General features: G+C 49.3%; 1 protein-coding gene across 5 annotated transcripts in view; it reads left to right on the forward strand.

Annotated features, from left to right (window-relative positions):
• YEATS2 (YEATS domain containing 2) overlaps positions 1 to 24,664 on the forward strand; it is a 157,848-nt gene that overhangs the window by 83,076 nt on the left and 50,108 nt on the right. For 4 of the 5 annotated variants that reach the window (XM_075569488.1, XM_075569491.1, XM_075569489.1 and 1 more), the window contains exons 13-18: positions 923 to 1,030; positions 4,888 to 5,037; positions 14,513 to 14,771; positions 17,207 to 17,368; positions 19,064 to 19,173; positions 19,273 to 19,422. In XM_075569488.1, the coding sequence (XP_075425603.1) occupies positions 923 to 1,030; positions 4,888 to 5,037; positions 14,513 to 14,771; positions 17,207 to 17,368; positions 19,064 to 19,173; positions 19,273 to 19,422 (939 nt within the window). The remainder of the gene's footprint in view (positions 1 to 922; positions 1,031 to 4,887; positions 5,038 to 14,512; positions 14,772 to 17,206; positions 17,369 to 19,063; positions 19,174 to 19,272; positions 19,423 to 24,664) is intronic. The other variant, XM_075569490.1, reaches the window with a different exon arrangement.

A 24,664-nucleotide genomic window follows, 5' to 3' on the forward strand; every position in this document is an offset into this window, starting at 1 on the left:
AGAAGATATGAGCTTCTAAAACATTGAGGTTAAAGTGAAGCTCTCCCTTGAGCAGTGTTTTTCAGCACAGGTTCCCCTGGGCATCTCTAATTGGATCTCTGCAATGTTCAGGTCATTTGAAAATTGTACCAAATATAGAAGAATTTACAATGCATCTGATCTCAGACACGCTATTAGAGAGGGTTGGGGTTCCTTACAATGTATCAGATCTGAGACGCGCTATTAGAGAGGGTTGGGGTTCCTTACAATGCATCTGATCACAGACGCGCTATTAGAGATGGTTGGGGTTCCTTACAATGCATATGATCTCACTCGCTATTAGGGAGGGTTGGGGTTCCTTACAATGCATCTGATCTCACTCGCTATTAGGGAGGGTTGGGGTTCCTTACAATGCATCTGATCTCACTCGCTATTAGAGAGGTTTGGGGTTCCGCAGAATCTCACAATATAATTCCTAACCCCCCCCCCCCCCCAAAAAAAAAACCTGCCCTAGAGCTCTTTGCAGTGCGGCTGCTGCAGAATAACTCTGGAAGCAGAGTTCTCCATCCCCCCTGCTTGCTCTCAGCTCCTGCCCCACAATACCTTGCATAGCATATGCAAGGCATTATGGGACCAAGTTTGGGAAGCTGAACGCTGATCGACAGCTGTGAGTTTCTTCAGCAGCCGCGGTCTTTCCAGTGCTGGGACAGGTAAGCTAACATTTTTCAAATTCTTTCCGCTGTATAAAAATGTTGTGTGGACAAATGCAATGATAATTATAATGATAATAATAATAATAAAAAAGGGGATGGGGGGATTGAATTGTCTTGGTTAAATAAAGATGATTGCGCTTGTCATACTGTATGGTTTATGGATATAGTTGGGACTGCACCTTAAGTAAATCAGTGGAGAAACCTGCCATGTGTTTTTTTCCCTCTATAAGCAGGAGGATTCTCTCTTTGCTGCGATGCCTCCGCTCTGTCCCATCGGAAGTCATTCTAAGGCACAGAGTCCAAAGCCTATTGCAGGAGGACTTGGAGCTTTTACGAAGGTACAGTAATGTGGGATTTAGAGTGTAAGTGACGCGTTGATGTCATCGGCAATGTATCTGGTTCTTTAGTTGCAGTTCCTTATGAAATCCTCCTATAGGACCAGAATCTTTTAAATCATCTAAAGTTTTTAATTTCAGCAGGGACTACAAGGGAAGACTTTGATATTGCTGTGTGTGCAGCAATACAATGGCACAGAAGATGCATGCACACATTGATTCAATTATGTCTTTGAAATGGAAGAAGAAAAACAAAAACAGTCTTCCCTTAAAGTCCCTTTAAATCATTTTAAATTCTCATAGAGCAGGCAGAGGAAATTTAAATCCATCACTATGTCTGCAAACTAACTTTAAAAAAAATACTCGGGTGTCAGATTTGGGTAAAAAAAAAAGGAACACCTTCAATCACCCAGATGTCAAACATGCCACTGGCATTGGCGCACTTTTGTCTGAGAAGGGATTTTCCTTTTAGGTTTTAGGAGGTGGACAGCCACCCAGCATCATATTGTAGAGGCATTCCGAGGCTTGAGTGAATAGTAGGTGTAGTGGATAAATATCTGCGTTTCATCGGCCTAAAGGTGTTACATAAAGCCAATGGAGATAATCAGGCATCAAGTGAAGTTGTGTAAAGAGGAGGGTGCCCAGAACAGCCACGTTGTCCTTAAACTAGGAGTGTACTTAACATCTGCATTTTGTTTTTTATGCTTCCGAAAGTAAAGCACTTAAGGGAACTGTCAAATATTGTTTTATAATACAGTGCTTCATCAATTTGAAAGATTTAAAGCTTCAATACCCAAATTTGGAACCAGAGGAGTTTGTCAGAGGACCATCCCCTGGTTCCAGAGAGAATTACTGCTTTATTTGCTCAAGCTGGGGAACCAATTTAGCCTTCGGGGGCCAATAGGAAGCTCTAATCAGTTGCAGCTTCCAATCTGTCAAACAGCGGTGACCACATTGGATTCACCATATGGTGCACCGGTAACGAACGTGGTGATTATCTCGGCAACCTGGGGTGTCCCTGAGCTAAAGGTAGCATGGTTCACAGCTCTAGGGGCGATGGTTACAATGGGATTGAAGCTTTAACCTTTTTTTGCTCTGAGGCCAGCAGAGCAATGTGTAGCAAGTCCCCTGACATCGAAAGGGTTGAGCATAATACTGGCAATGGTTTAATAAAAGGGAAAGCAGCCTTTACAGGGAATTACTGCTGTATATAATGAAAATCCTCCATCCAGTTTTCATTTCTGAGAAATATTTTTTTTGGAGGGGGACGATGCCTAATTTAGCTGCTTTTTTAAAACTTTTTTTCTTGTGTGACCCAGAGGATTATTTGACCGCGGGCAACATTATTGCACATCAAGGAGCTAAATGATTGACTACCACCCCTCTAATGTGAAATATTGTGCATTCCAGAATATACAAAGTTATTACCAGAACATGATAGGGAAGATCTTGCCTCTCTTAACGAACTGTTTTCCATTCAATTATCCAACCAGTAAAGAAAACAAAAAGCATCTTCTAATCATTAGTGAGGTTCTCCACTGATTCCCAAAGTACTTGGTGAGTTAGGTCGCGCTTATAAACCTTGCTACGGCGACGCTGCAGTCGCTGAAAAATCTAATTTAATTGACTTCCAGCAAACGCGACAAAGCCGTTGCTCCGTTGCGCCGTCACGTCACTCCTACTACAAGCGCATGCGACGGATTCAATACATTTGTTTTGGTGTCACGTCGACGAGACTATGAGTGCGGCCTTAGGCTGCGCTTATAGTGCTGGCGACGCTGCGTCAAAACAAATGTATTGCCGCCGTCGCGTCCACTTATAGTAAGCGCGGCGGCTTGGTCGCGATCGCTGGAAGACATCTCAATTTGATTTTTCCAGCGACCGCAGCATGACGTCACCGGCACTATAAGCGCGGCCTTAGACTGCACACTTTAAGTTGGGCGTCTACTATCAAACTGCCCACAACAAACTTGGCGGCCATGGAAAATATGATCAAATGTATACCATTTCTGGCAGGGTGGAATGCATTTATAATGTATGGAGCTTTTGAAACCTTTGTTAAATCTCCACAATTTACTTGAAAAGAAATGTGTGAGGTGTCACAAGCCCTGGACAATATAATTTAATCTTTGAGGAACCCTAGTGTTTGTTCCCTATAAGGTATCTCAACCTACAACAAATTTACATTTCTCCAGGACCAAAATGGCTACTAGCAGTTTGAACTACAGACCGGATGGGACACATGGAATGGGACAGTGTGTGTAATTGGGAGGGTCTCCTCTGTCATTTTATGCTCATTTGTTTTGGAGCACAAAACAGAGTTTTGTTTTGGATCTTTGAACACAGAGACCAATTTATGATTTTTTTTGTGGTTCCTTTTACGAATATGACCTGGTTTCCAAGAATAACACGATTTAAGCTTAACATTGGAAATGTCAGAACCTCTTTGGCCTACTCCCAAGTCATCTGCCAAAACAACTGGTCAGATTGCAAAACATTTCCAGGAAAAATGAATTATTACTTAAAAGGCTATATTCCATATTGAATTAACCTAAAGTTATGAAGTGTAATTGAATATTTGACACATTCGAAGAAAATGCTTTTATGGATAAATTCTATATAGTTTTAAGCAGCTGTTTGTGCTATTTTCGGACGAACATCACCATGGACCCTAGCAACAGTGTCGGAGTATGTAGGATTTACCGCTGAAGGGCTTTATCTGTATCCGCCAATCGGACCATTTCTGACAAAATTCCTTATTAACATCACTGGCGAATTTCGACCGAAAAACGCTGCATCACCCATATAGAGTAAGCTCCTTGATCTTATTGCACCTCAGCATATGTTTCTTATAGCCTTCTCAACATCTGTGGGGGGGTTTTGGGAGGGGGTTTAATCAACAAATTCTTGTTTATAAGTAGTTACAATGTTTGAACTGTAAATTGGATGTATGTTTAGCAGAGTCCAGAATGTAGGTAATTTTTTTTTACGACGGGTGGGGGAGATTAGAGCATTTTGAGAACAAAACAATTGAGAAACGAGTTTGACCAAGATTGGTTCTCACAGTAGCGCATTTAACCAATTTTTAAAGGTGTTTTATCACATAGCTTGACTACAAAAACAAGCTTTTACTAACAATGTAGCAGTCTGGTTTCCTTGCGTGTAGAAAGATGCAGCGTTATTTCCCAATGACATTGCCATTTTGTACTTGTGTGGGGGTTCCCCAGAGATTGAGCCACAAACCTGCTCCTGGGGATTCCTTGGTTCCGGTCAGCTAAAAAAAGAAATATGGTGGGGTGGGGTGGGGGGGGGGGGAGAGGAAATCGCAACACAACACGGATGGCAGATTCAAGGCCCCTATTCACTAAGCAGTACTACTCCATAAGACCTTCCTGAACCGAAAGATGGGATCAACATTCTTCATAGAAGAAATTTCATACAGAACTTTCAGAACATGAGCGGTTCTTTCAAGTTTATGCGCAATCCCAATGTTGCCTGCCCCCCAATATCAGGAGTCATCCTTTTTGTTTTGTGAGAGATGCGGACGTGATCTTCCATAAACGCGAGGAAAAAAAGCGATCACGTTCACTGAACGTCATGGGAGCCCCACCAACTGTCTGGCCCTTGTGTCCACATAGGGGTACCCTAAAAATCCTAAAAGTTAATGGACATTCACTTTAGTGACTGGGAAAAGTGGTATTGGTTGTTTTGTGCAATTTACAGGAACTTAGCAAAGTGTGTAGACCAAGTAGATTCTCTGTCTAAATCTCTGTTTCTGTGACGTACTCCTGATTTTCTTACCTACGACCACTTGTTTTGTGGTTTTTATACCCATTGAATGACTGTTTTTCCCCTTTTAGGTGATCATAAAGCAGGAGCCCATCGAACCTTCTCAGCCAGAACCACCTCCTGCATCTCAGCCGCCTCTCCAGCAGTATGTCACAGTGAAAGGCAACCAAATGATATCTGTGTCACCTCAGAAGAACCCGAGCACTGCAGAGGGTGCCAAGGTAACCTAGTAGCTTCTCTGTAAGATGCACAGTGAATATTTACAGCAAGCAGAGGATGTGGTTGTCACGGGAGACAAGGTTATTTACACCTTTTTACCAGGATCATTCATTGAGCAAAACAATGTAATGAAATCAATTGTAATTTATTCGGCATAAATTCGCTTGCACACAATGAAACACAAAATACAGACAAAAAGACACACTTACTTTGGGGCTGGGGTTGAAAACTAGACTTCCCTTGGTGCAGCCCGGAATCTCCTGGAACCCAAATCGGTATAAAATTCCATACGCCACCGCTACGTTCTCTTCTGAGAATTTCGTCCCTCCTGACCGCGAGTCAGCCCAAATCTCCTGGAACTCAAATCGGCATAAAATCCCAGCGGCGACCGCTACATTCAAATCTGAGAAATTGGGTGCAAAATGCTAGACTTCGTCTCTGGCGGGTAGGCTTTTGAGGCTTGAAATCGAAGCCGGTTGCTTTGCTATTACAAACGAAGCATCTTTGAAAAGCCCGCCTGCACTGTTTCGGCTCGGACTCAAGGGGAACACACTATCTGATTGGCTCAGGGCTTCTTATAGTATTCCCTGCTTCCTTCACAAAATAGAAGCAGACCAGACAGCCAATCGGCGCGTGGGAACTTTCCCAAGCAGCCAATCGGAGCCGAGCCGGCTAGAAAAGCCGGGTCAGCGGGAAATTCAAAACTGCTTAGGGGCATGCACAAACCTGCCACATTTCCCTTCCCCCCCCAGCCATCCCAATGCCACCCGCTGGGCGGGCTCCACTAGGTCTGGCAGAACATGTGGCATCCCGGAGGACTGCCATTGAGCTCCGGACCTGGTACTCCGCCTTTTCCCGCTGACCAAATGCTGTTCACACCTCTGGGCATCCTCTGGCTGCTTTGAACTCCATTGTCCAGCAGACTTACCGGCGCCTATAGGTTTGCACGGGCAGCCTGTTTGGACATGGGTTCCGAATGTAAAAACATAATACAATACATTAAAGTATTTTTTAATACACTCCGAGTCTTGGGGTACAGAGAACAGAAAAGGAAAAATGTTGTCTCTTTATTTCTGCCTGCCTTATTCCCCCACTGCACCACCACCGCCCCGGGGCAAGCTGTGCCACTACACCGCCACCGCCCCGCGGCAAGCTGTGCCACTGCACCGCCACCGCCCCGGGGCAAGCTGTGCCACTGCACCACCACCGCCCCGGGGCAAGCTGTGCCACTGCACCACCACCGCCCCAGGGCAAGCTGTGCCAGTACACCGCCACCACCCCGCGGCAAGCTGTGCCACTGCACCACCACTGCCACGGGGCAAGCTGTGCCACTGCACCACCACCGCCCCGGGGCAAGCTGTGCCACTGCACCACCACCGCCCCTGCGAAAGCTGTGCCACTGCAACGCCACCGCCCCAGGGCAAGCTGTGCCACTGCACCACCACCGCCCCGGGGCAAGCTGTGCTACTGCACCACCACCGCCCCGGGGCAAGCTGTGCCACTACACCACAACCGCCCGGGGCAAGCTGTGCCACTGCACCGCCACCGCCCCGGGGCAAGCTGTGCCACTGCACCGCCACCGCCCCGGGGCAAGCTGTGCCACTGCACCGCTCCGGGGCAAGCTGTGCCACTGCACCACCACCGCTTCCCCGGGGCATATATAGTTACATAGTTAATGAGGTTGAAAAAAGACTTCCGTCCAAGTTCAACCTATGCTAAATTTAGACAACAGATACTTTATCCTATATCTATACTTATTGATCCAGAGGAAGGCAAACAAAAAACCCCATTAAGGGGAAAAATAAATTCCTTCCTGACTCCAAGAATTGGCAATCGGATTAATCCCTGGATCAACATCCTTCCCATGTATACTTATTTGGTATATCCCTGTATACCAGGCCTGCACAACTCCAGTCCTCGAGGGCCGCAAACAGGCCTGGTTTTCAGGATTTCCCTACTTCAGCACAGCCGGTTCAATTAGTGGCTCAGTCATACAGGGATATCCTGAAACCCTGGCCTGTTTGCGGCCCTCGAGGACTGGAGTTGTGCAGGCCTGCTGTATACCTTTCCCATCTAAAAAGATGTCCAACCTTTTTTTGAACAAATCTATTGTATCTGCCATCACAGTCTCCATGGGTAATGAATTCCACATTTTAACTGCCCTTACTGTAAAGAACCCTTTCCTTTGTTGCTGGTGAAATTTCCTTTCCTCCAACCTTAAGGGATGGCCCGCGTCCTTTGTACTGCCTGTGGGATGAATAGTTCTTTTGAAAGCTCCTTGTATTGTCCCTGAATATATTTGTATATAGTTATCATATCCCCTCTTAGACGCCTCTTTTCTAATGTAAATAAATCTAATTTTGCTAGCCTCTCCTCATAAGTTAGTATGTCCATCCCCTTTATTAATTTGGTGGCTCTTCTCTGCACACTCTCTAGTACCATAATGTATTTTCTTAGGATTGGTGCTCAAAATTGTACTCCATATTCAAGGTGTGGTCTTACTAAGGCTTTGTAAAGGGGCATAATTATGTTTACTTCCCTTCCATCCATTGCCCGTTTGATGCAAGATAAGATCTTGTTTGCCTTTACAGCTACTGCATGACATTGGGCACTATTGCTAAGCCTGCACAAGCACTCCTAAAACCTTCTCCATCAAGGATTCCCCCAATATATCTCCATTAAATTTGTAAGTCGCCTTTTTATTCTTGTATCCCAAATGCATAACCTTACATTTATCTGTATTAAACCTCATCTGCCATTTACCTGCCCACGTTTCCAGTCTCTCCAAGTCCTTCTGAGAGAAATTACATCCTGCTCTGATTCTATTACCTTACACAATTTAGTATCATCAGCAAAGATGGAGACTTTGCTCTCGATCCCAACCTCAAGGTCATTAATAAACAAGTTAAAAAGCAGGGGTCCCAGTACCGATCCCTGAGGTACTCCACTCACGACTTTAGCCCAACCTGAAAAAGTTCCATTTATGACAACCCTCTGTCTGTCCTTTAACCAGTTTTCAATCCAGGTGCATATATTATTACTGAGTCCAACTTTCTTTATTTTGTACACCAACCTCTTGTGTGAAACCGTATCGAAAGCCTTTGCAAAATCTAAGTAGACCACATCAACTGCATTACCCTGGTCTAAATTCCTACTTACCTCCTCAAAGAAACAAATAAGGTTAGTTTGGCAAGATCTATCCTTCATAAATCCATGCTGACTATTACTAATAATTTTGTTTTCAATTAGGTATTCCTGAATATTATCCCGTATTAAACCTTCAAGTAGTTTCCCTACTATTGAAGTCAGCCTTACAGGTCTGTAATTTCCCGGTTGTGATCTAGCTCCCTTTTTAAATATAGGCACCACATCTGCTTTATGCCAATCTTGTGGTACTGAGCCTGTGAAAATGGAGTCCTTGAATATTAAATATAATGGTTTTGCTATTACTGAGCTTAACTCCTTGAGAACTCTTGGATGTATGCCATCGGGGCCAGGTGCCTTATTTACTTTAATTTTTTTAAGTCGCTTATGAACTTCTTCCTCAGTTAACCAATTGTTCATTAATATGGAGGTTGTGGCTTCCTTGTGTGGCACTACTATTGAACTTGATTCTTCCCTGGTAAACACAGAGGCAAAGAATTTGTTTAATACCTCAGCTTTTTCCTTATCTCCAATAATCTGCCTACCCATCTCACACTGAAAGGGTCCTATATTTTCTTTTCTCATTTTTTTGTTATTAAGGTACTTAAAGAACTTTTGTAGGGTTGACCTTACTTTCTATTGCAATCCTTTTTTCATTATCCATTTTTGCTAATTTGATTGCCCTTTTGCAATTTTTGTTACATTCCTTATAATTCTGATACGATGTCTCTGTCCCTTCTGACTTAAAGAATCTAAACGCCTTCCTCTTCTTGTCCATTTCCTCCTCTACCTGTTTATTTAGCCACATTGGTTTTGACTTATTTCTTTCATACTTATTACCCAAGGGTATACACTAATAAGTGTGCTTTTCTAACAATGTTTTAAAGACTGCCTATTTATCTTCTACATTTTTCCCGGCAAAAACATCATCCCATTGTATTACTACTAGATTAGACCTCAGTTTATTAAAATCTGCCTTTCCAAAGTTGAAGGTCTTTGTTGAACCCAAGTAATCTGTTTTTTGATAATTTATTTCAAATGAGACCATGTTATGATCACTGTTACCCAAATGTTCCAGAACTTGAATATTTGTTATTACTTCTACATTGTTTGATATTACCAAATCCAGAACTGCCCCTCTCCTGGTTGGTTCCTCAATAATTTGGGTCATACAATTGTCTTTAAGCACCCCCAAAAACCTGTTTCCTTTTGTTGTAACGCTAATCTCATTGCCCCAGTCTGTCTGGATAATTAAAATCCCCCATTATGCAAACATGACCCAGTTTTGATGCCTTCTCCATTTGCAAAAGTATTTTAGCTTCCTCAATATCACAGATATTTGGTGGTTTATAGCATATTCCCACAAACATTGTCTTTATACTTTTACCTCCACTGCTAATTTCTATCTAAGTCTCTACATTTTCATCATTCCCTTCATAGACATCATCTCTTATAATAGGTTTTAGATCCGGGTTAACATATAAAAATACTCCACCTCCCCTTCTATTTGTTCGATCCTTCCGAAAAAGAGAATAACCCTCTAAATTAACTGTCCAGTCATGAGTCTCATCCCACCATGTTTCAGTAATGCCTATGATATCATACTGCTCCCTTGCAGCTATTAATTCAAGCTCCCCCATTTTATCTGTCAGGCTTCTTGCATTAGCAAGCATGTATTTCAGTTTTTTTTCAGCCTGTACTATTATCTTATCTGCTCCTTCCTTTCTGCTCCCACTTTGTTTAGTCTTTAGAAGTTTTCTAGTATTATCTGTATTTACTATGGGTGTCTCACTGCTTGTCAAACTCGCACTTGCCACCATTCTACCCCCATACCACCTTGTATCCTCATCTATTCCATTTAGTTCATTATCTGTTTCATTCCCCTCCCCCCTCCATCCTAGTTTAAAATCTCCAAGCTTTGCCACTGCACCGCCACCGCCCCGGGGCAAGCTGTGCCACTGCACCACCGCCCCGGGGCAAGCTGTGCCACTGCACCACCGCTTCCCCGGGGCAAGCTGTGCCACTGCACCACCACTGCCCCGGGGCAAGCTGTGCCACTGCACCACCGCTTCCCCCGGGGCAAGCTGTGCCACTGCATCACCACCGCTCCGGGGCAAGCTGTGCCACTGCATCACCACCGCCCCGGGGCAAGCTGTGCCACTTCACCACCGCCCCGGGGCAAGCTGTGCCACTGCACCACCACTGCCCCGGGGCAAGCTGTGCCACTGCACTACCACCGCCCCGGGGCAAGTTGTGCCACTGCACCACCACCGCCCCGGGGCAAGTTGTGCCACTGCACCACCACCGCCCCGGGGCAAGTTGTGCCACTGCACCACCACCGCCCCGGGGCAAGTTGTGCCACTGCACCACCACCGCCCCGGGGCAAGTTGTGCCACAGCACCACCACCGCCCCGGGGCAAGCTGTGCCACTGCACCATCACTTTCCCGGGGCAAACTGTGCCACTGCACCACCACTTCCCCGGGGCAAGCTGTGCCACTGCACCACAACTGCCCGGGGCAAGCTGTGCCACTGCACCGCCACTGCCCCGGGGCAAGCTGCGCCACTGCACCGCCACTGCCCCGGGGCAAGCTGTGCCACTGCAATGCCACTGCCCCGGGGCAAGCTGTGCCACTGCACCGCCACCGCCCCGGGGCAAGCTGTGCCACTGCACCGCCACTTCCCCGGGGCAAGCTGTGCCACTGCACCACCGCTTCCCCGGGGCAAGCTGTGCCACTGCACCACCGCTTCCCCGGGGCATATATAATTACATAGTAGATGAGGTTGAAAAAAGACTTCCGTCCATCAAGTTCAACCTATGCTAAATTTAGACAACAGATACTTTATCCTATATCTATACTTACTCATTGATCCAGAGGAAGGCAAACACAAAACCCCAGAGTCACATCATCCAATGATATCTCATAAGGGGAAAAAGAAATTCCTTCCTGACTCCAAGAATTGGCAATCGGATTAATCCCTGGATCAACATCCTTCCCATGTACACTTATCTATACTATAATTCTAAGTTGTCTGTTTGTGAGATTTCGATGCTTCTGACATACAAACAAACGGCAACACGTAGCACAATAAAACTTTCACTGGACATTCTACAGCTAATTTGTAGGTCAACACAACTATTTTGAGCTTCCAATGTCACTCACCTCCCAAATTATGGACATTCTAAATTTCCATCGGATGACCTGCAAATCTGTTGGAGCAGGAGCAGGGGACGGGGCGCGTGGCTACTAAGGGAGGGGGCGTGTCCTTGCCTGGATTATGTGTGGGGGAGATGTGCCAGCAGGGGGGGAGGGGGAGATGTGCCGGCAGCGGGGGGAGATGTACCGACGGGGTTGGCGCTCCTGTGACGCGCTGTCGGTGCGGGAGGAGGAGTGCCGCTGCAGCAGCTCAGTGGTGAGGAGCCAGAGCCGGTGTGACGGGATTCAAGACAGGGTTATGATGTTGGCGGAGCAGGGTTTTTACGTTGCTTGACGTCAGCTGCGCCGGGCCCGGGTGTGATGGGCAGGAGGCAGGCGGGAGACCTGTGACCGGTGCGCAGCAGAGTGAGGAGGGGGAGGGAATCGGTGTTGTACAGGGGGAGGGAATCACAGTGTGGTACAGGGGGAGGGAATCGATGTGGTACAGGGGGAGGGAATCACAGTGTGGTGCAGGTACAGGGGGAGGGAATCAGTGTGGTGCAGGTACAGGGGGAGGGAATCGGTGTGGTACAGGGGGAGGGAATCACAGTGTGGTGTAGGTACAGGGGGAGGGAATCAGTGTGGTGCAGGTACAGGGGAGGGAATCACAGTGTGGTGCAGGTACAGGGGAGGGAATCACAGTGTGGTGCAGGTACAGGGGGTGGGAATCACAGTGTGGTGCAGGTACAGGGGGAGGGAATCACAGTGTGGTGCAGGTACAGGGGGAGAGAATCACAGTGTGGTGCAGATACAGGGGGAGGGAATCACAGTGAGGCGCAGGTACAGGGGGGGGAATCACAGTGTGGTGCAGGTACAGGGGGAGGGAATCACAGTGTGGTGCAGGTACAGGGGGAGGGATGCACAGTGAGGTGCAGGTACAGGGGGAGGGAATCAAAGTGTGGTGCAGGTACAGGGGGGGGGAATCACAGTGTGGTGCAGGTACAGGGGGAGGGAATCACAGTGAGGTGCAGGTACAGGGGAGGGTATCACAGTGCGGTGCAGGTACAGGGGGAGGGAATCACAGTGTGGTGCAGGTACAGGGGGAGGGAATCACAGTGTGGTGCAGGTACAGGGGGAGGGAATCAGTGTGGTGCAGGTACAGGGGGAGGGAATCACAGTGTGGTGCAGGTACAGGGGGAGGGAATCAGTGTGGTGCAGGTACAGGGGGAGGGAATCACAGTGTGGTGCAGGTACAGGGGAGGGAATCACAGTGAGGTGCAGGTACAGGGGGAGGGAATCAGTGTGGTGCAGGTACAGGGGGAGGGAATCACAGTGAGGTGCAGGTACAGGGGGAGGGAATCACAGTGTGGTGCAGGTACAGGGGGTGGGAATCACAGTGTGGTGCAGGTACAGGGGGAGGGAATCACTGTGTGGTGCAGGTACAGGGGGAGGGAATCACAGTGTGGTGTAGGTACAGGGGGAGGGAATCACAGTGTGGTGCAGGTACAGGGGGAGGGAATCAGTGTGGTGCAGGTACAGGGGGAGGGAATCACAGTGTGGTGCAGGTACAGGGGGAGGGAATCACAGTGTGGTGCAGGTACAGGGGGAGGGAATCACAGTGTGGTGCAGGTACAGGGGGAGGGAATCACAGTGTGGTGCAGGTACAGGGGGAGGGAATCACAGTGTGGTGCAGGTACAGGGGGAGGGAATCACAGTGAGGTGCAGGTACAGGGGGAGGGAATCACAGTGTGGTGCAGGTACAGGGGGAGGGAATCACAGTGTTGTGCAGGTACAGGGGGAGGGAATCAGTGTGGTGCAGGTACAGGGGGAGGGAATCACAGTGTGGTGCAGGTACAGGGGGAGGGAATCAGTGTGGTGCAGGTACAGGGGGAGGGAATCACAGTGTGGTGCAGGTACAGGGGAGGGAATCACAGTGTGGTGCAGGTACAGGGGGAGGGAATCACAGTGAGGTGCAGGTACAGGGGGAGGGAATCACAGTGTGGTGCAGGTACAGGGGGAGGGAATCACAGTGAGGTGCAGGTACAGGGGGACGGAATCACAGTGTGGTGCAGGTACAGGGGGAGGGAATCACAGTGAGGTGCAGGTACAGGGGGAGGGAATCACAGTGTGGTGCAGGTACAGGGGGAGGGAATCACACTGTGGTGCAGGTACAGGGGGAGGGTATCACAGTGCAGTGCAGGTACAGGGGGAGGGAATCACAGTGAGGTGCAGGTACAGGGGGAGGGAATCACAGTGAGGTGCAGGTACAGGGGGAGGGAATCACAGTGAGGCGCAGGTACAGGGGGAGGGAATCACAGTGTGGTGCAGGTACAGGGGGAGGGAATCACAGTGTGGTGCAGGTACAGGGGGAGGGAATCACAGTGTGGTGCTGGTACAGGGGGAGGGAATCACAGTGTGGTGCAGGTACAGGGGGAGGGAATCACAGTGTGGTGCAGGTACAGGGGGAGGGTATCAGTGTTGTACAGGGGGAGGGAATCACAGTGTGGTGCAGGTAAAGGGGGAGGGAATCAGTGTTGTACAGGGGGAGGGAATCAGTGTTGTACAGGGGGAGGGAATCACAGTGTGGTGCAGGTAAAGGGGGAGGGAATCACAGTGTTGTACAGGGGGAGGGAATCAGTGTTGTACAGGGGGAGGGAATCAGTGTTGTACAGGGGGAGGGAATCAGTGTTGTACAGGGGGAGGGAATCAGTGTTGTACAGGGGGAGGGAATCAGTGTTGTACAGGGGGAGGGAATCAGTGTTGTACAGGGGGAGGGAATCACAGTGTGTTTCCCTGATCTTGTTCGGTCAGTTTATCAGGCAGCCTTGTTAAATGTATAAGTGCTCTGTACTCTTTGTGATTATATTTAGTCACTAGTGGTCACCGCACACATTGCTTGTAAGCAGTAGCGCTTTCAGCACTTTCCTTTATGTTGTAGTGACAGGTTTAACCATTTTTCAAAGTTTAATCTGTACATTGTGCCTGAAGATTAAGGTGGTTTTTACTACCTAAAGGTCTGCCATATGGCTCCCTTAATTTGACCTTGACATGGAGAGCGCATGCATACGTTTGCTATCCCACGTTAACTGTGGTAGTCTTAACGTACGGTCGCAGTGCCATAGCTTGTATCAGAGGTTAGTAAATCCCCCTCCCCATTCCCTCAACTTTAGTACTATGGTTCTTTTATTTGTTTTTCAGGTTGTTGGTATTCCAGTTGGATCTACGGTTCAAGCAGCAACTAAGCCATCTGTAACCATTAGTGGTGGCCAGATCCTGGTGGCCAAATCTGGCATGTCCACTGCCAAGGCTGTAGGACAGAAGCAGGTGGTCGCTCAGGGAGTGGCAAAAGCCGTGGTGAGCAGCGGAAGTGCAAGCGTTGTAGCCCAAGCCTCGCAGAGCTTGTCAAAGGCCCTGGTCACATCTACAGTGACTCAAAAAACTGGATCCCAAGGGTCAGGTACAGACTGAAACTCCAATATATGTTTTGTAGAGTTATTATAAAGACAGGCACGTCCTGGAATTCGGATATCCGAGAAATCCAAAGTGCAGTTGCAAGTCATGTTATTAACCCTTTCCCTGCCAGCGTGCAACCAGACCTCTGGAATTTTGACCACATGATTGTTACCTCAAGCAATCATAGGTCTGCGGCTAGGCACCAAGTGACACAAATGGATGTGACATTCAGGGAAAGTCCTAAAGGCAGCCTAAGAGTTAAAGCAGAAGTCCCCAACCTCCCGGTAATTAATATTATGTTCTTATCATTACCGGTGCTGAACTGTGGTACCCTGAGCTCTAGGGACACTTTGACGGGCCGAGAAAATCCATGGATAAATGCATTAATTGCCAATTTAGCAGCTTCTTATACAAGTCAAATTTTCTAAGTGACTTCCAATCTGGCTTCCGACCAAGTCACTCCACAGTAACGTGTCTCTTAAACATTGGCAACAAAATCCATTGTGGTAGGAAACAGGGACAGTTAACTAATGCAATATTCCTAGATTTTGCAAAAGCTTTTGATACTGTTCACCATACTAGTATGTTAATCAAGCTCAAGTACACTGGTATTGGACCACATACTTTAAACTGGTTTAACTCTTATCATGAAGATCCCAACATGTTCCAACGCTAACCACTGTGGGGTCCCCCAAGGCTCCGTTCTGGGTACCTAACTCTTTTCTATCTTTATAAATGACCTGCTCACAGTTTGTATGACAACTTCTCTGCATATGTATGTTGCTGATACTGTCTTATACGCATGCAGTCCCAGCCTCCCTGACCTTGAAAATGTGCTGCAATCTGATTTCCCAAAGGTTGAAAATTGGATCACTCAAAACAAACCGTTTTTAAATACTTACAAAACAGTAACTATGGTATTTGGGACAAAGGTTAAAATTCATAAGCTGCCCGTGACAGAACTACTGATTAGAAGCGGCTCTAACACTAATCTTGCCTCCTTTAATAGCTTTGAATATTTGATTATGTGGCTTGACATATTGACAAACTGACATTCAAAATCTATTTCAAACTGGGTGTACTTGATAGAAATAAATTCTCCTAAACCCATCGGTCAGAAAGCACATCGCACAGCAAATGTTAATGCCAATTATTGACTATGGGGATATAGTACATGGTACAGCAGCCCAAATTCACCTTCGCAAACTTGACATTCTTTACACTCACTTTGCTGTTTCTTGCTTTGTAACGTAAACACCCATCATATGTTAATTGAACTGGATTAACTTTCCCTTGAGTCCAGGCACAATGTACATCTTTCCTACCTTACCTTCAAATACTTTCTGTACAAGTTACCCAATTATGTGAGCAGGCTTCTAATGCCCACTGTACACAGCACTTACCTCCTTAGAGCCACCCCCAGACACCTGCTTATAGTCACATGAAAGAATCTGGTTGCTCTTCCTTCTCATACCGTACCCCTTATTGCTGGAATCATTTTCCCGAATCCTCAGATCCGCTTCCTGTCTAAATTCCCGCAAATCGTTGACTATTTCCCATTTTATACATGTTTGTAACTCTAAATTGTAATGTTGTCAACCTTACTTTGTGTCCAGGACATTGTTGAAAACAAGAAGTAACTGTACGTATTTTTTTTCCCCCTTATAAAATATTTTCTAAATAAAAATAGATGGTTAGTAAAAAACCTTCCACCGTACATCGCGCATCAATGATGGAAAACACACAAGGCTTGCACAGCCCCCCAAACCTTTTCCTATTCAGTCTCAAAAGGACTGAAGAATATTTGGAAACTGTATGTCTCTAAATATTGAATAGACCTTTTTTTAAGTTGGGTTATGAGGCCTGTGCCCCATATTTAACTCTTTCACTCCACTGTGTGCACCCGGTTTCCCCCGGATCGCCACCGCTTGACAATTTGGGGTAGCAATCACATGGTCACTATCCGCACCCAGTGGCACAAACCGTGAGCGAGTGGGTGCCGCTTCCATTCCGATTGCTCTCGACACTCGAATGGAACACGAGGTCCCCCAGAGCAAGGGTGGCCAACTCCATTTCTCAAGAGCCACCAACAGGTCAGGTTTTAAGGATGTCCCTGCTTCAGCACAGATGCCTCAATCAGTGGCTGTCATTGAGCCATCTGTACTGAAGAAGGGACATCCTTAAAACCTGACCTGTTGGTGGCCCTTGAGGACTGGAGTTGGCCACTCATGCCCGAGAGCACAAATCGCATTACATTTCCTGAACGTCATGAGGGCCCGGAGTGTGCTGGCCTTTCTGACATTGAGAGAGTCGTGTGGGTATTCTAAGGGTTAATTGAATCATGCTCTTAAGACGGGAACCTTCTTAACATTCCGTCAAGCGATGCATATAGTTCTGTTGTACCTGCTTACTACATGAGTGCCTTTCAATGTCTTGTAGTGATGGCAACACTGCAGCTCCCAGCCACCAATATTGCAAACCTAGCGAATCTACCTCCTGGCACCAAACTTTATCTCACAACCAACAGCAAGAATCCGTCGGGCAAAGGAAAACTTCTGCTAATACCCCAGGGCGCCATTCTGCGGGCTGCAAGCAACGCTAGTAAGTGCAATTCATGCTGGCAACAGAGAAACGTTTCAGTGGAAAGGGTTCCTGTGAAAGAACCAAAATGTGGAGGTCTTCACGTCACAGCAAAGGAGAGTTTTCTGATTGTTTGTCGTATGTCCGAATCTTAGTAATCTGTTTCTTACATTTGCCATTTCATATCTGCCAGATGCCCGTCCTGTGCCAAGTACATTAGCTACTATCAAGGTTAAAAGATGGTTTGACCCATTTCATAAACATCTAGAATATACTCCTAATTTTATAGGGGTTATAGATGGGCTTTTTATCCTCGCTATCTATTTCATTCTTTTTTACATTTACGTAGTTGTATGTATGTATGTAGATATATAGATTTATTTTTTTTCCTCTTTTATTGGTGGCATCTTCTGTGTGATGTAATTTATAATATGATCCTACTGATATTTCTGGCTATATTTATTTAATTTCCATAACAAAGTAAATTACAAAAAGTTCTTACATGGGCCTTAGGCGGCGCGCTGACAGGCAATTGACTGCTACCTGCGGTCTGTAGGGAGCGGTAGCTGGAGCTGGGGGGCGTGGCCAAAACAGGTCGGGGGCGCGGCAATGATGTCAGGGCCGGGTCCATCACACTGTGTGTCAGGGGGTTCCCTCCCCCGCCTCCCTGCTCCCCGAAGCCTCCCTGAGGAGAGAGTCTGTGTGTTACCAGCTGCCTACCCCTCTCTGCACATAGCATGATGTGCGAGGGGAGGGTGAGGAGTGGAAAATGGGGGGGGGGGGGGGTTGTGTAGTGTCCTTTACAAATTCCTTCACAAATTGTAGCAAAGTCTAACTGGTTTAAAAGCCGTGATATCCGCATAATGTACACACAGCCCTCACATCCGCGCCCCCCGGCATCTCCACTAACTCAATCAGGTCAGAAGACAAATTGCTGCTCTCCTCCCCGCTCCCCAAAGCCTCCCCTCCTCCTCTCCTCATTGGCTCACAGCCGCACCGCGTGACGCGTCGCCGCTCGGGATTACAATTCTCTTGCATCCCCTGGCGGCTGACGTGTCACAGCGTGTAGCGAGCCCTGCAGGGCGGAGGGACTGGGGCCGGCTCGGTAGAATTTCATGTCCGGTGAGTGATGCGTACGCGTCCGCGCACGCCGTCTGAAGCAGCGGGACCCAGGCCTTAAGCATTGCCTTTTTTTTTTTTTGCGATTTTCTGCAAATTGTTTTATTTTTCAAAATAGTTGCACTTTCTTGAGCGTTTACTACATAATACAAACAAGTCACATTTTCTGCTTATAAAATACAGACATATGTTCGCGTTTCTAATGTTTAAACATCCAGGCGATACGAGTATTCTGATAATGCACCGATGGTTAGTGGCACGTATATAATATGAGGGTAACTGCAGACTAGAAGTCAAAAGGGTTTATTCTAACTTGATCATTTTTTCTTCTTGTGTAGTGTTCTGTGGGCACAAAAATGTATTGTGCATACTGCTCTCATTAGCACCTACAGTATATAGAGGCTCACATGTGAACCAATACAACACCATTCCCATGGTGGAAGTGTACACCACTAATGCACTGAGAGCATTTACCAGCGTTCGCTGGGAAAACGAATGTGAAGGGGGGGTTTTATTTAAGTTTCTTATATAGATGTCCAATTTAAGATAAACTTGCCGATGAAATGTGAGAATTGTGTCTCCGCTGTCTGTATACAGATCTCCAGTCCGGGGCCTCCACCAGTAGTGTATCTGGCACTGCAAGCTCAGCCGGTGGGTTACCTCCGCACCTCGCCTACACGTCCTATATTCTCAAGCAGACTCCCCAGGTAAGCAGACTGTTATAGCACTATTGGGAATCACTTCGTTTTCTCTTTGGCATCATATCTTGTTTTTGTAGTTGCACAGTTAAGATATTTATTTTTCAGGGAACATTTCTAGTTGGGCAGCCGTCCCCGCAGGCTTCTGGAAAACAGGTGGCCCCGAATGTGGTAGTTCACGGGAATGTAGGGACATCTTCACAGGGACAACAAGCTTTAAAAGTGACCACTGGACAAAAAAACCCTTTAATGGCACAGGTAATTCTTCCTCCCCACCTCTGAACCCCAGTGACACCTTTTATCTCTTTCCTACCTCCCTGGTACATGTTCTCTGGCACTGTGAGACACTTTTACCTTTCTTTGCCCCTCTCTGGCTCTTTCTGTGCCCTCTTCTTTCACCTTTCTACTGTAGTGTGTACCTTGCTTCCCTCCTCTGTACCCCTCGTGCCCCCCGCCCGTACCTTCACGTGCCCCTCGTTTGTGCCTTCTCGTGCCCCTCGTTTGTGCCTTCTCGTGCCCCTCCTCTGTACCCCTCATCTGTGCCTTCTCGTGCCCCTCGTCTGTGCCTTCTGATGACCCCCCCCCGTGCGGTCTGTGTCTTCTTGTGCCTTCTGGTGCCTCCCCCCGTGCCATCTGGTGCCTCCCCCCGTGCCTTCTGGTGCCTCCCCCCCTGTGCCTTCTGGAGCCTCCCTCCCCCCCGTGCTTTCTGGTGCCTCTCCCCCCGTGCTTTCTGGTGCCCCCCCCGTGCCTTCTGGTGCATCCCCCCGTCCGTGCCTTCTGGTGCGCCCCCCCCCCCCCAATCCGTGCCTTCTGGTGCCCCCCCCCCGTCCGTGCCTTCTGGTGCCCCCCCCTGTCCGTGCCTTCTGGTGGCCCCCCGTCCGTCCGTGCCTTCTGGTGGCCCCCCCCCGTCCGTGCCTTCTGGTGCCCCCCACCCCCGTCCGTGCCTTCTGGTGCTCCCCCCCCCCCCGTGAATTCTGGTGCTCCCCCCCCCGTGAATTCTGGTGCCCCCCCCCGTGCCTTCTGGTGCCCCCCACCCCGTCCGTGCCTTCTGGAGCCCCCCCACCCCCGTCCGTGCCTTCTGGCGCCCTCTGTCCGTGCCTTCTGGCGCCCCCCCCCCCCCGTCCGTGCCTTCTGGTGCTCCCCCCGTCCGTGCCTTCTGGTGCCCCCCCCGTCCGTGCCTTCTGGCGCCCCCCCCCCCCCCGTCCGTGCCTTCTGGTGCTCCCCACGTCCGTGCATTCTGGTGCCCCCCCCCCCGTCCGTGCCTTCTGGTGCCCCCCGTCCGGGCCTTCTTGTGCCCCCCCCCGTGCCTTCTGGTGCCCCCCCGGGCCTTCTAGTGCCTTCCTGTGCCTTCTGGTGCCCGCCCCCCCCCCTGTCCGTGCCTTCTGGTGCCTTCTGGCGCCCCCCCGTCTGTGCCTTCTGGCGCCCCCCCGTCCGTGCCTTCTGGCGCCCCCCCCGTCCGTGCCTTCTGGCGCCCCCCCGTCCGTGCCTTCTAGCGCCCCCCCCCCGTGCCTTCTGGTGCCCCCCCCGTGCCTTCTGGTGCCCCCCCCGTGCCTTCTGGTGCCCCCCCCCATGCCTTCTGGTGCCCCCCCCCCGTGCCTTCTGGTGCCCCCCCCCCATCCGTGTCTTCTGGTGCCCCCCCTCCCCCCCCATCCGTGCCTTCTGGTGCCCCCCTCTCCCCTTCCGTGCCTTCTGGTGCCCCGCCTCCCCCGTCCGTGCCTTCTGGTGCCCCGCCTCCCCCCGCCCGTGCCTTCTCGTGCCCCCTGCCTCCCCCCGTCCGTGCCTTCTCGTGCCCCCCGCCTCCCGTCCGTGCCTTCTCGTGCCCCCCGCCTCCCGTCCGTGCCTTCTCGTGCCCCCCGCCTCCCGTCCGTGCCTTCTCGTGCCCCCCGCCTGCCCCCCGCGCCTTCTCGTGCCCCCCGCCTGCCCCCTGCGCCTTCTCGTTCCCCCCGCCGTCCGTGCCTTCTCGTGCCCCCCGCCGTCCGTGCCTTCTCGTGCCCCCCGCCGTCCGTGCCTTCTCGTGCCCCCCGCCGTCTGTGCCTTCTCGTGCCCCCCGCCGCCCGTGCCTTCTCGTGCCCCCCGCCGTCCGTGCCTTCTCGTGCCCCCCGCCGTCCGTGCCTTCTCGTGCCCCCCGCCGTCCGTGCCTTCTCGTGCCCCCCGCCGTCCGTGCCTTCTCGTGCCCCCCGCCGTCCGTGCCCCCTGCCGTCCGTGCCTTCTCGTGCCCCCCGCCGCCCGTGCCTTCTCGTGCCCCCCGCCGTCCGTGCCTTCTCGTGCCCCCCGCCGTCCGTGCCCCCCGCCGTCTGTGCCTTCTCGTGCCCCCCGCCGTCCGTGCCCCCCGCCGTCTGTGCCTTCTCGTGCCCCCCGCCGTCCGTGCCTTCTCTCGTGCCCCCCGCCGTCCGTGCCTTCTCTCGTGCCCCCCGCCGTCCGTGCCTTCTCTCGTGCCCCCCGCCGTCCGTGCCTTCTCTCGTGCCCCCCGCCGTCCGTGCCTTCTCTCGTGCCCCCCGCCGTCCGTGCCTTCTCTCGTGCCCCCCGCCGTCCGTGCCTTCTCTCGTGCCCCCCGCCGTCCGTGCCTTCTCGTGCCCCCCATTCCCGCCCCTTCTGGTGTCCCTGTTCTCCCCCCATCCAACTCTCCCTCGTCAGGGGCCCTCCGTCCCTCACCCCTCCTGGTGCCTCCGGGGTCCTCTGCCCCTCCTGTTGCATCTGTCCCTCCTTGGGCCCCCCTTCCGCCACCCCTCCTGGTGCCTCTGCTCCTCGGGACCCCCCGCCCCTCCTCGGGGGCCCCCCTCCCCTCCTTGTGTCTCAGTCCCTCATCCGGGCTACCTATCCCTCCTGGTGCCTCCTTCCCTCCCCTAGGCCCCCGTTCCCCGCACATCCTGGTGCCTCCATCCCTCCTCTGGGCCCCCCATTCCCCGCCCATCCTGGTGCCTCTGTCCCTCCTCGGGGACCCCTACCCTTCCTGGTACCTCCGTCCCTCTTTGGGCCCCCCCGTCCCTCTTTGGGCCCCCCGTCCCTCCTCGGATCTGCATTTAGTGCATTATTTTTATATTTGTTACTGTGCTTTAAGAAGTTACATTCATACCCCAAATTTGAATGTAAGAATATTACTGGAAAGCAATGTTACAATGTTTCTTTAAGGAAAGTCACCTCCTAATACCAAAGTAAGACGGTGTTTAATAGGTTACATGTAAGTGATTGATTGCCACATTTGTGTATGTACGTATGTTATATAGCGCCATCTATGTATTCTCGCAACCCAGGGGGAGCATATAGAAGAAAAGCAACAACAAAAAACAATTTAAGTGCAGACAATTCAGTTCAATGTGGATTCATGTGGTGAATGACTTGGCTCTTATGTGCAGCCTACTCTCAAGATAGTAGTAGTGTATGGGCAACAACAGGTAACTTGGATCTGTGGAATCTTCTATATATAGGCAGAGATGCACTCCCACTCAGAAGTCAAATCGGTTATATCATGAAAGGACAAAGCAAAATACCCATGGTGCAGATCAATGGTACAAAATGAATGCTTTATATTGATGCTAAAAATTGCGCTCTCACAATGTAAAAATAGTAAAACAGCATGAATCACTCAAGGTGAAAGTGGTTAAGGTTGGATAGTGCGAAGCTCACCCCGCCGCCTCCGGTATGTGACCTGTTCGCACTGCTGTCTAGCTCGCGCTGCAGCGTTTGGAACTCAGCCCCATCGCGGTCTCCAATGCGTCACGTCACTTCCGGTATGGCTTGTGATAGACAGCAGCTCGGCACCAATCCTCTCTCTTCCTGGGTGGTTCTACTCAACGCGTTTCGCCAATAGGATCGTTGGCGATGTACATAGCGCTTCACAGCCGTAACGCACGGGACATAATAATATAACACACAATGGGAATCAGCGCTTCCGACATAAAGTAACATTAGGAGAAGGATCCCCTGTCCCGAAGAGCTTGCAATAAATCAGACAATGAATAGAAATGTTTAATAACTTTACATTAAATTTTTTTCCAAAGAATTAAAAAAAAAAAAAATCTGTTTTTGTTGTAAGGATGTTTGTCAATCCTCCATTCTATAGACAATTCGTTTTTTTCTCCTTTCTAAAGTAATTCGCTAGTAAGAAATAAGTTGTTCACAGGTATCAATCATTGTTTTACTTTAAGACGGATGAAATCTTTCTAAGGAAGCCAAGCCACGTACATGTATTTTTTTTTACCCTCTACGTGGGTTTAAAAATGAATCGCATTTAGGAGCATATGCGGAGTCTGGTATGAATGGCGGTGTAGTGCTTGAGCTCTATAGCATTCCAGACTTTAAAGAAACCTCTAAATAACAATGAAGCATAAAAACCATACCAGAAAGCCGATACCAGTTTCGGAAACCATCCGTAAGTATGGCCCTGAAACTGCAAAAGAAAAAAAAGGGCAATTTGGGAGAATATTTTAAGCGGCAGGAGGATTCCCGCCCGTCGCAAGCTGCAGACCCTCAGCAGCAGGGAGACTCAGACTCAGAACAAGAGTCCGAGGAAGAAACCCTAAGCCAGCATTCTACTAAAAAGGATATTAAATATCTGTATGGCAGCCTGAAAACGTTACTTCAATCGGAGCTCAAACAGATCTCGCATCGCTTGGTGACAGCATGGATCGCCCTTGAAAAGAAGCTGGACGAGACTTATCGTGGCCCAAAATAAAGCAGGCCAAACCAAGGCACATCTCCAAGCTCAGTGTCACGAGGGAGACTCCAGGTGCGGGTAGGACCTCGGTGGCCGGATCAGCGGGGAGCAGGCAAGACTTGTCAGGGCCGCAGGCAGATGGCAGATAGCGTGGTCGGGGGTCACAGGCAGAGGTCGGAGGCAGGCGGCAGATGGCGTGGTCGGAGGCAGGCGGCAGATAGCGTGGTAACACTAGAGTACCTACCGAGACTAATCACTCGGGTCAAGTGTAGTGTGGTTCTACTCCTTACTCTGCAAGCAGACCCCATTCGTATTATATTTGTACCCAAGCAGGGCAACACCACTATTGTTTATATATGTTTATGTATATATATATATTGTAAATATTCCTGTATATTCATTTGCATGTCTTAGACAGGTCTGCAACCCTGTCTTTTACCATTATCACCCAGCAAACAGCACTTCCACTGCAGCAAGGGATTCTGGGAAGTGCTGTTTGCTGGGTGATAATGGTAAAAGACAGGGTTGCAGACCTGTCTAAGACATGCAAATGAATATACAGGAATATTTACAGTTGCTTTATGCTTTACTGTGGAGGGTTTTAGTCACTTTTTTTACCCACCATAACCTTAATAGTCGTGGTATATATATATATATATATATATATATATATATATATATATATATATATATATATGCAAATATAGCTGTATGCTCATCTGCATGTCTTAGGCAGGTCTGCAACCCCGCCTTTCCCCATCATCACCCAGCATACAGCACTTCCACTGCAGCAAGGGATTCTGGGAAATGACATGCAAATGAGCACACAGTGTCACTTTTTGCCTC

Source organism: Ascaphus truei, chromosome 14, assembly GCF_040206685.1.
Source record: "Ascaphus truei isolate aAscTru1 chromosome 14, aAscTru1.hap1, whole genome shotgun sequence".
NCBI classification, from domain to species: domain Eukaryota; kingdom Metazoa; phylum Chordata; class Amphibia; order Anura; family Ascaphidae; genus Ascaphus; species Ascaphus truei.